The 10321-nt window shown below is 50.6% G+C and overlaps 1 protein-coding gene across 3 annotated transcripts; it reads right to left on the reverse strand.

Annotated features, from left to right (window-relative positions):
• Positions 1–1363: 1363 nt before the first annotated feature.
• Positions 1364–10090, reverse strand: ADRB3 (adrenoceptor beta 3). 3 transcript variants are annotated; one of them, XM_032837998.1, is made up of 2 exons: positions 8843–10090; positions 1364–2136 (listed from the first exon to the last, which is right to left on the reverse strand). In XM_032837998.1, the coding sequence occupies exons 1-2, from the start codon at positions 10036–10038 to the stop codon at positions 2103–2105; spliced, it is 1230 nt and encodes a 409-aa protein (XP_032693889.1). In that variant the 5' UTR covers positions 10039–10090; the 3' UTR covers positions 1364–2102. The 3 variants fall into 3 exon arrangements, with proteins under 3 accessions (XP_032693889.1, XP_032693890.1, XP_032693887.1); XM_032837999.1 differs by having other exon boundaries at positions 8839–10090; XM_032837996.1 differs by lacking the exon at positions 1364–2136 and adding an exon at positions 2727–2827.
• Positions 10091–10321: the final 231 nt, after the last annotated feature.

A 10321-nucleotide genomic window follows, 5' to 3' on the forward strand; every position in this document is an offset into this window, starting at 1 on the left:
CAACCAGGTTGATACCAGCTAGCTAGCAACCCTACCAAGGAGATGAGCATGAGAGTGGATTAGGAGTAAGAACTAGTTTGTTCTTAGGACTAGTTCTTCCCCAGGGCATCTGGGTGGCTCAGTCAGTTAAGCATCTGACTCTTGATCTCGGCTCAAGTTATGATCTTGGGGTCCTACGATCGAGCCTTGTATCCTATCCATCTGTCCGTCCATCTGTCTGTCCATCGGGCTCCACACTCAGTGGGGATTCTGCTTGAGATTCTCTCTCTCCCTCACCCTCTGCCCCTCCCCTGCTCAAGCACACTTTCTCGCTCCCGCTCATAAATAAATCTTAAAAAAAAAAAAAAAACTAGTTCCTCCCTCAAAAATGGGAGGAAGCCATCACTCAGCTAGGTTCAGGATCTTGAGGTTGCTGGAGCAGTAAAATTCACCATCAGTTCTATATGTTTCTTCTTCCCCAAGAATGGTAGGAATTTCTCCATTGGAAAAGCAGCTGCCTAAGCGTCTTCCCTTAGTTCCCCAGTCTCCCTCCCTGTGGTTCTGGGAGAATGTTGCAACATCAGTTAAGTTCAGACTTGGGCCCAGGGGGAGGCCTGGGAGGAAGGGTTCACTCATGTGATCCAGTGACTGGTGAGAAACCAGAGACACTGTGGGTGGCACGGAGCTGCTGCAAAGCTCTCCTGTTCCCACTTCTCTCTTCCCTGGGAAGGAGTGACCCATCCCTTCTCCCTTCTGGGAATACCAACAGCAGAAGCAACATTTCTTGGTTCTTGCTGAAGAAATTTTGGGAACTATGTTTGCTGTGTTTTTGTGGTAAAAAGGGTGGCTCCTCACTAGCAACTCAGAAATAATTCGCTTTTGAACTTTTAGCTCCTCGTTTTCTTAAAAAGGTATGTGTGGGCCAAGGAATCATAGAATGACTGGTTGTTCCCTCAGGCCTTCATCAAACACAAAATCTAAAGGACCCTGTTCCTCAGACACCCAAGCAAGAGTCTCCAAATGTCCTTTGGAAGAATAGTAAACCATATCTGGTCATGGGATCTTTCCTGAGCTTGTGGTTCCACTGGATTTTGGTTTCTGATGGGAAACCTTTAAAAACACCACCAGAGAAGGGCACCTGGCTGGCTCAGTTAGTGGAGTGTGCAGCTGTTGATCTCAGGGTCATGAGTTTGAGCTCCTTGTTGCAGGTAAAGACTGCTTAAGTAAATTTAAAAAATGAAACAAAACACCACCAGAGAAGGACTATTAGAAAGAACAGCCTTGGGCAGAATTGTGCAGTGAATCTGCATTTGTTTTCTATTGTTGTGTAATAAATTACTACAAACTTTAACAGCTTAGAACAACATATATTTATTACCTCACAGCTTCCATGTCTCAAGAGTCTGTGTATGGGGGAGCTGGATCTTCCATTCAGGGTCTCACGGGGCTATAGTGAAGATGTCAGCCAGGGCCACAGTCTCCTCTGATGCTCAGTGTCCTCTTCCAATTCACGTGGTTGTTGGCAGGATCCACTTCCTTGCGCTTGTGGAACTCAGGTGGCTAGCTTCCTCGAGGACAGCCAGAGTATCTTTCTGATGTCTTCCATCTCTGACCGCTGACCTTCTTTTAAAGGGCTTGCCTGATTAGGTCAGGCCCACCCTGGATAATCTGCCTTTTAATTAACCTAAATCAATTGATTAAAGACCTTAATTACATCTTTAAAGTCCTTTCACCTCTACCATGTAATACAACCTAATCACAGGAGTGATATCCCATCACCTTTGCCATATTATTATTTCTTAGAAGCAAATTATAGGTCCCACCCGCATTTAAGCAGAGGGAATTAGACAAGGACAGGAGTCTTTGGGAGCTCTCAGAATTCTGCCTCCCACAGAGTCTAAGAGCTTCTGGAGAGAACAGCCCTTTCCTGAGGGGTGACTAGAGTGGATGATAATCTTCAAGACCAGAACTCTCAGTTAAAGGATTTACAAGTGTCTCTCACTATATTGGGTCAAATGGTAGTCCCCAAATATATGTTAACCTGGAATCTCAGAATGTGGCCTTATTTGGATTAAGGTTCTTTGCAGATACAATTAAGGGTCTTGAGATGATGTTATCCTGGATTAGGATAGGCTCCAAATCCAATGACGTGTGTCCCTATAAGAGACAGAAAAGAGACACATATGGACACAGGAAGAAAGTGAGGACAGAGGTAGAGATTGGAGTGAGATATGTCTCCAAGCCAAGGAATGCTAAAAATTTCCAGAGCCACCAGAAGCTAGGAAAGAGGCATGGGACAGACTCCTCCTCAGAGCCTCCGGAAGGAGCCTGTTCTGGTGATACCTCGCTTTTAGACTTCTGGCTTCCAAAATCATGAGAGAATAAATTTCTGTTGTTTTAAGCCACAAAGATAGTGGCAACTTGTTGCAGCAGCCTTGGAAAATGAATACACTCATTGATCATTGTTCCCGTGCGAATCAACATCAAAGAGACAGATTTGGTGGTGTCGAGTGCCACATGAACTCCGACTCTATAGAGATACCAATTCCCAGAGATCAGGGAAGCCCTAAGAGGTACTAAAGCAAGGCAGCTTTGTCACCCAAGCTACATTCATCACAGAAGGTCAGCAGATCCCCATTCATTTATACCCTTTTATTATCCCTTCATTGATGAATTTGATTCGGCTGCTGTTTAAAAAAAAAAAAACTAAAATAACTCTCACTTAAATAAGCTAGGAGTTTATTTTTCTTTCATGTAAGAGTCTTAAACAGAAGCAATCCATGGTGGACATGGTGACTCCACACTGTTGAACACCCAGGCTCCTCCTCCTATCTGGTTCTTCTGCCACCTGTAAAACATAGTTGCCATCTCATGACCTAAGGTGGCTGCTTCAGTTCCTACCATCACACCTGCATTCCAGCCAGTGCAAAGGGGAGGATTGGATATGGAGGATATGCCCTTTCCCTTTAATGGCAGACCTGGAAGCTCTACACCTCAATCAGCTAGAACTTACATAGTCACACCTATGTCTGCAAGGAGGCTGCAATGTCTTAGCAAGACCATGTGCCCAGCTAAAACTTAGGGGTTCTATCACTAAAGGAAGGAGGGAAGAATGGAGAGCAACTTCTGTCCATAGGAGACAACAAACACAGTTCTGACTTGCTCAGTGGCTTCTCAAATCTGGGGCCCAGGGAGAAGGGAAGAAAGATCCAGAAGTGGAAATCCATGAATAGATAGCAACCCTACTGCACTTCTGAGTACAGGATGAAGCAGAACCTTGAAAATATGGGTTTAAAACAGCAGGAATGGGGCACCTGGGTGGCTCAGTGGGTTAAGTCATGATCTCAGGGTCTTGGGATCGAGGCCCCCATAAGCTAGGCCCGCATCGGACTCTCTGCTCAGCGGGGAGCCTGCTTCCCCTCTCTCTCTGCCTGCTTCTCTGCCTACTTGTGATCTCTCTCTCTGTGTCAAATAAACAAACAAAATCTTTTTAAAAAGACTTTTAAAAAATAATAAAACAGCAGGAATAAGATGAACACAGAAAAGCTAGAAGGATAGTATTCCTCCTTCCCCATGATACCTTCTGTTGTGGGTTGAACCGTGTCCTCCTTAAAGATACATTGAAGTCCTAACCCTCAGAACCTGAGAACATGACCTTATTTGGAAATAGGGTCTTTGCTGATATAATCAAGTTAAAATGAGCTCATACTGAATTAAGTCGGGACCTAATCCAATGACTGGTGTCCTTATAAGAAGAGGGAAAATGCGGACACAGACACACAGGGGGAGATGGCCGTGTGAAGATGGAGACAAAAGTTATAATGATGCAGCTACAAGAGAAGCAATGCCAAGATTTGCCTGCAACCATGAGAAGCTATAAGAGCCAACCAAGGAGTCCTCCTCTAGAGCCTTCAGAGAGAGAGAGTGTGATCCTGCAAACACCTTGATTTTTTTACTTCCAGCCTCTAGAACTATGAGAAAAGGAATTTGTTACACCAACCCTAGCAAACTAAGGGGCCATCTTCTTTTCTGGTTCATTAGGGCCCCATTCTAATAATCTTTCCTATAATGTGCCATAAAGCCCTGACATCCGGAAGTGTCTTGTGTCCTAAACTTCCGTCCATACTTAAGATTTAGCTCATCACAACTGCTGTGTGGGAAACGAAGGGTAAGCCAAACCAGGACTAACATGTCAGGCAGAGGCCAGACCAGAGTCTGAATGTGAAAAAAGAGCCATGTGTGTGCATGCGTAGTGACGTGGATATGAAACCAGGGGCATCCGTCTGAGGCAGGGATGAACCTGCAGAAGAAAGACCAGGCAGGATATACCCACCCAGGCCAAAGACAAGTCCAAGATCTAGGCTGTCAGTGGGAGCAGGACTACCCATAGATTAAAACCAGGAGGCTTGAGATGAATCCTTGCTCCCTGCTCTGATGACACTGTTTACATCAGAGGAACCCTATCCATTTCCACACTCTATATGCGGTCTCTCATCTGGTCTTCAAAACCCGTCTGGGTGAGCTGAGTAGAACAATAATAGAATCTCCATTTGATTCACAGGCAAACAAAATGTCAGAGAGGCCAAGTAACCTGCTCAGTGTCACATAACTGATTATCAGTGTGTGTGTCTGGGGTGGGGGGCGGGGATGAACTTTAGAGCCAGGTAGACTGAGTTAGAAGCTATGTGATTTCTGTGAGGCTCTATTATTTATTATCACTTCAACATAACATTTGCAGATCCCCTCTTACAGTATCGGCATGCGGAATGGTGCTCAGTCAATGGCTATTTCCTTCCTTCTCCCTTCCTTGCTTCTCCAGCCTCAAATTTGGTGCTCTCTATGCTACCAGTGTTGCCTTTCTCTGACTAAAGTAATCTTGGCTACTTACAGTTCACCTCCCTAGAGGCCAGTTTCTTCTTCTACTTTACCAAAGGACTGGACTAAATCATTTCTATGATCTCTCCCAGCTCTGAGAGTCCCTTAAGAAAACGCATTTCCTGCTGCCCCTCTCGAGACCGACACGGTCAAACCCACACATGTTGTACCTCCTATCACCATCAGGGGGCGCCCAGCACAGCTTATTCCCGCAGCGGGGGCCGGTTGGGGCGCGGGGAGCAAAGCCGGAGGCCGCGAAGCTGTCTCTTCCTTGGACTGCGGACTGACTCGCAGAGATTTAGGCGAGCCAGCCATCCCAGACACACTCATTCCCCCTCTAAAGGCGAGAGAGGAGAGAAAGTCAACCTTTCTCCCTTTACTTCATAGATGAGGACGCTGAGGAAAGCGTCTTGAATTTCCTTAATGTCATAATTAGATTGCCTCCTGGAGTTTCTGCTAATCTAACTGAGGTGCATATTATGTTTCAACTAATTGGCCTGCGGTGGACCACATCCAGGGCTTTTTGCATGGGGCGGGGGAGAGCATCAGCTGTACCTCCTCCCCATTGCAGGCCCCCACTTCTGGAGAGACATGCAAACACAGATACAGATCGGCAGCCTGGAAGCATGGGGGGGGGGGTGTCGGGACAGAGGATTGGCTTTCAGGATCAAAACCTAAAGAAGCACTATTCCCATGGCCTTCACCTGTGCCCCTAGAATGAAAGGGGAGAAGGTGCCCCTACTTTCTAAGAGCTGAAGAATGAAGCTGGTGTGGGATGGTAGCCCTATGACTACCCATGAGACCCACAGTCTGCAACTACCACCGTCCTCCAGAAGAAGCTACCATAGGGACAGTCCTAGGAAAAGCCTGTTCTCAATCTCCTCCTTACCTAATTCTGCCTGCTCCTTAGCGGTTCCACCTGATGACCTAATGCAGAAGGTGAGTCACCTCTGGAAAACCCAGTCACTCATTCCTTCTCCACTGAGCTCCGCCCCCTTCACCCAGTCATTTCTGCCCACACCAACCCCTGTTAACAGCCTCTGGAAAGGCCAGGGTTCCATGGGCTCTTTCCTTATCACTGGTCTGTAAGTCTTCACTTCTCTAGGTTCGAAGGATGGTTGTCTTCTAGAGTTCAAGTGCTCAGGCCCTGTGCTAACAAAAGCAGCCTGCTCAGCATCCAAGATGTAAGTCGCCCTCTTCCTGACACCTGGCCACAAGTTGCTGGAGGGATGACCAGAATGGCTGACTCCCCATCTGTCAGATGCCCTGGTGACAATTTGCAGACAGAGTCCACAGCCCTGTGCAAGTCTAAACACTCTAAAAGGGCCTGACAGCTGGCACATGGGTGTGTGTCAAGCAAGACTTGGGCAGTACGAGCTCTTGGATAAGGTTCAAGGACATTTCTATAAACCAGAGCCCCACTCCTCCCCCCACTCCCCAAATCATCCTTCTTCCCTGCCTAGGACTGACTGGACAACTTTCCTTGGTAATGTTGGAAAAATACCCAGAGATGGAGCGATGAGCCCTGGTACTTATTCCCCGGCCAAAGCAAGACTTCCTTCTCCACTAAGGATTCAAAAATGAAGGCCTTGCCAAGAAACCTCCAGCACCGCAGACCCCAGAGATCTCAGACAGTTCTGGATTGAGAAGGAGAAAGTCATCTTTGGCATGCAAACATCTGAAGATATAAAACCTGGGCTCCTGGAAAAAAGGAGCTGCAGAGGCCGGGTCCAATTCACAGGGAACACCCATATGTGGAAATCCACTGAGCTTATCCTCAAGACAGATCGAAGCTTTGTAACTCTGGAGCCCCGGAACCTAGCCGGTGCATTGCCTCTCGCTGTCACACAGTAAACATTTGATGATTTACTAGCCACCCTGTAAATCAGCTGGGACAATGCTCTCCGCTTATGGAGTTTAAATAAGAACTCACAAAACGATTCAGTGATTTCCACAGAAATTTTCTTTCCATAGAAAACTGCCTGATAAGGTTCTTAAGAATTGGAATAAGGGGGAAAAATTATCAGCTGACTCAAACTTGTAACTCCGGCTTTACTTCAAAAGGATAACTTCGATTTCTGCAGCCCAGGAAAGGGAGAGGTTGTAGAAAGGATGGGAAACATCAGAATATATTTATAACCAAAGACATTTGCCCAACACAAACAATGCTCTGTGCCTCCAGACACACACACACACACACACACACACACACACGCAACACTAGACAAAACTGGTTCCCCATGGCAATGGGATCTTACAAATGCACCCCTGGCTTATAGCATGGGGGCTGACATACACCCCATGTGCCCTGATCCTGAGCACAGCAAACTGTGTCCTCCTAGGAGCACTGCCCTCAAGCTCGTGGGCAGCTTGGCTTTGCTCCCCACTTGCAAGTGGATTCCATGAATTTTGGAAAGATGGGGATATAGGAGCAGGAAAGGCTCAAGCTCACTCCCTTTCACCCAAACAGACTTTTCATCTTTTCTTTCACCCCGATTAGGAAGAAGGGGGCAGGGGTTAGTCCTAATTTATTGTGTCTGCCACAAGCCAGCTCTAAGAAGGGAGTAAGGGGATTATGGGGGAAAGAAATGGAGAAAAGAAGGCAGGGGGTGAACCACATTTGGTAATATTTATTAATTTGATGTTCCAAGGAAGAGAAGGGATCCGTTCTAATGGTTTGCCCTCCAGCCCCTCCCCGCCTCCCCTCCCCCCTCCCCCAAAACCCTGAAGAAGTCCTTCTGGCACCAAAGTGGGGAAGCTAGTGCTTAGACATCCCTAGTGATGGAGTCAGGGACAAAACCCCAAACCCGGAACTTTTCTAGCTTTCTGCTCCCAGCCTAGGTAGGCCCCCGAACCCAAAGAACACTGCATGGTCCCTCAGGTCCAGGCAGCAGAAGGAGTGGAAGGAGGAGTGCTCTCTTTGCCTTAAGCACATAGCATGGAAGTGAGCAAGGTCATAGGTGCACCTCTAAAGCTAGTCCTGAGCTCCACGGGCAGCTGAGCTCAGGCTGCTGGGGTAGTGGTGAAGTTCAGGGATGGGGTTTAGAAAACTCTCAGAGAGACAAGAGGCTGATGAAAACCTACTTGGTAAGGATTTCCCCTCCCCCAAAGCCCCCCCCTCCCCATCCCAAAGCCAAGTCATCAGTTTCTGGAAGTCAGAGATTTCCAGCTGAGGCACTCCACAGGGCTCATTCTAAACAGGGGCCAGAGGCTTTCCAAAAGTTCTGGATCAACAGAGTTCTTTCTCCTCAACGCTCAGGACCTAAGAAATCCCCCCAGGAAGCCCTGGAAAAGGGAGATAACATATCTTGGGATGAGGGGCACGGGGTGGGGACAGGGGCACTAGAGGAAAGGAGTAAAGGTCAGGGACCCTGGAAAGCATATGTATGTAATCACACAAAGAGCATCCGGGCTGGGCTCCACCCAGCCACAAAAAACCCACCCCCAACCCTAAACCAGCCCTGCTCCTTCCAGGGAGAACCGAAACTCACTCACGGGTTCCCCCACTCCTGTTTATCCTTCATACCCAAGTGGTTTCTCACTATCCTTCCATAGCTATCAAACTTTTCAAAGAAACCAGAGCTGAGACCGAGAGTTTGGGAAGGCCTCTAGTCTTCTCTGCAAGTCAAAGCCGGCCCAACTGGTGGCAAGAAATCTGGGAGGCCAAACAAGTGAGCTAGAAAATCTAGAGCTGACCAGGCAGGCTCAGGAGACAGCCGCACTTCCTGGCGCACACTGGTTGGGTCCTGGGTTGAAGAACAATCCGCTGCCCTCCTTTGCTTTAGCCCGGGGGCAGGTGGGTCGGATGCGGGAAAAGAAAAGGTCCTGGCTTCCATTTTGGTTCCCTACTCCATGCCTCCCCTTCTTTCGCTGTAGAGACCTCTCCAAACCCACCTCATCCTACCGAACGCCAAACTCGAACTGACCAAAAGGAGACACAGAATGCTTCCTATCTTGAGGCGCCTGCCATCTTGCCTCGGTTACCTACCCGTTGAGCGGTGGGCACTGCCTGGACTCCGCGGGGCTGGCCAGTGCGGCAGGGGCGCCCGATGGGTGGCCAGGCGGGGAGGAGGCGGCCTGGTGCTCCTCACGCTGGCAGCGGCACAGGAGACGGCGGAAGGCGCTGCGAAAGTCGGGGCTGCGGCAGTAGATGAGCGGGTTGAAGGCGGAGTTGGCATAGCCTAGCCAGTTAAGGGCCAGGAAAACCGGGCTGGGAACCAGAGAGGGGCCCCCGAGAGCGCGCATCACGTTGGCCACAAAGAAGGGCAACCAGCAGAGAGTGAAGGTACCCATGATGAGACCCAAGGTGCGCAGGGCCCGGTGTTCCCGGAGAGGCAGAAGGCGCGCGGGCCGCCGACCGTAAGAGGGCACCCCTGCGGGCGAAGCGTACGGCCCAGCCGGGGCGGGGGACACAAAGCGCGACGCAGTCGGCGGAGACTCCTCGGGCGGGAAGCGGCCCAGCTCCCCGCGCAGCAGGCGCAGTTGGCGCGTAGCCACGAGGAAAACGCGCGCGTAGACGAAGAGCATCACCAGAAGCGGGAGGTAGAAGGAGACGGAGGAGGAGAGCAGCGCGTAGGGTATGTTGGAGGCGAACGCGCAGCAGTGGGGATTGGAGTGGCAACGCTGTGCCTCGGCGTCGGCTCCCACGCGCCACCATTTGCTCATGATGGGGGCAAACGACACTGCGGCGGACACGACCCACACCAGCACCACCGCTGCCCGGGCGCGCCGTTTGGTGACCAGCGCACCGTAGCGCAGCGGGTTGGTCACTGCCAGGTAACGGTCCACGGCTAGGGCGCACAGGGTTTCGATGCTGGCTGTCACACACAGCACGTCCACTGACGTCCACAGCTCGCAACCAGTGGCTCCCAGGGGCCAGTGGCCGGTCAGGGCCAAGGTGGCCCCCGGCGGCACTACCAGCAGTCCCACCACCAGGTCTGCTGTGGCCAGCGAAGTCACGAACACATTGGTCATGGTCTGGAGTCTCGGCGTCCGAGCGATGGCCACGATTACCAGCAGGTTGCCTCCCACGGTGACCAGCACCTCCAGCGCCAACAGCGCCCCCGCCAAGGCCACCGCCCACGGCACCCCTGGCAGCCCACTCGCGTTGGCAGTATTGGGCGTCGGGGTGGGGTCAGCAGGCCACGAGGCCAGAGAGCTGTTCCGGTGAGACCACGGAGACATTCCCAGGGCGTGCGTGGGCCGGGAAGGAAAGAGAGAGAGGGTCTCCCTTCTAGATGGGACCCTTCCCCCAGCTCAGGGGAGGGGACAGCGGGGCAGGGGAGCGATTTCCTCGGCCTGGGCCATCTTCCCTAGTTGACCGGCGAGAATGCTCAGCCTCTCCCCCACCCCACTCCACCCGCTTGATGCCACCGCTTGGGGTGGGGTAGTGGGGGGAGGAGTGGAGGCCCTTAAAGGGGCAGCGGCCAGTAGTCTCGATGCGTGCCGGGCGTCAGGAAGGGAATTG

The sequence above is a fragment of the Lontra canadensis genome, unplaced genomic scaffold (assembly GCF_010015895.1).
Source record: "Lontra canadensis isolate GAN:19392208 unplaced genomic scaffold, GSC_riverotter_1.0 scaffold101, whole genome shotgun sequence".
NCBI classification, from domain to species: domain Eukaryota; kingdom Metazoa; phylum Chordata; class Mammalia; order Carnivora; family Mustelidae; genus Lontra; species Lontra canadensis.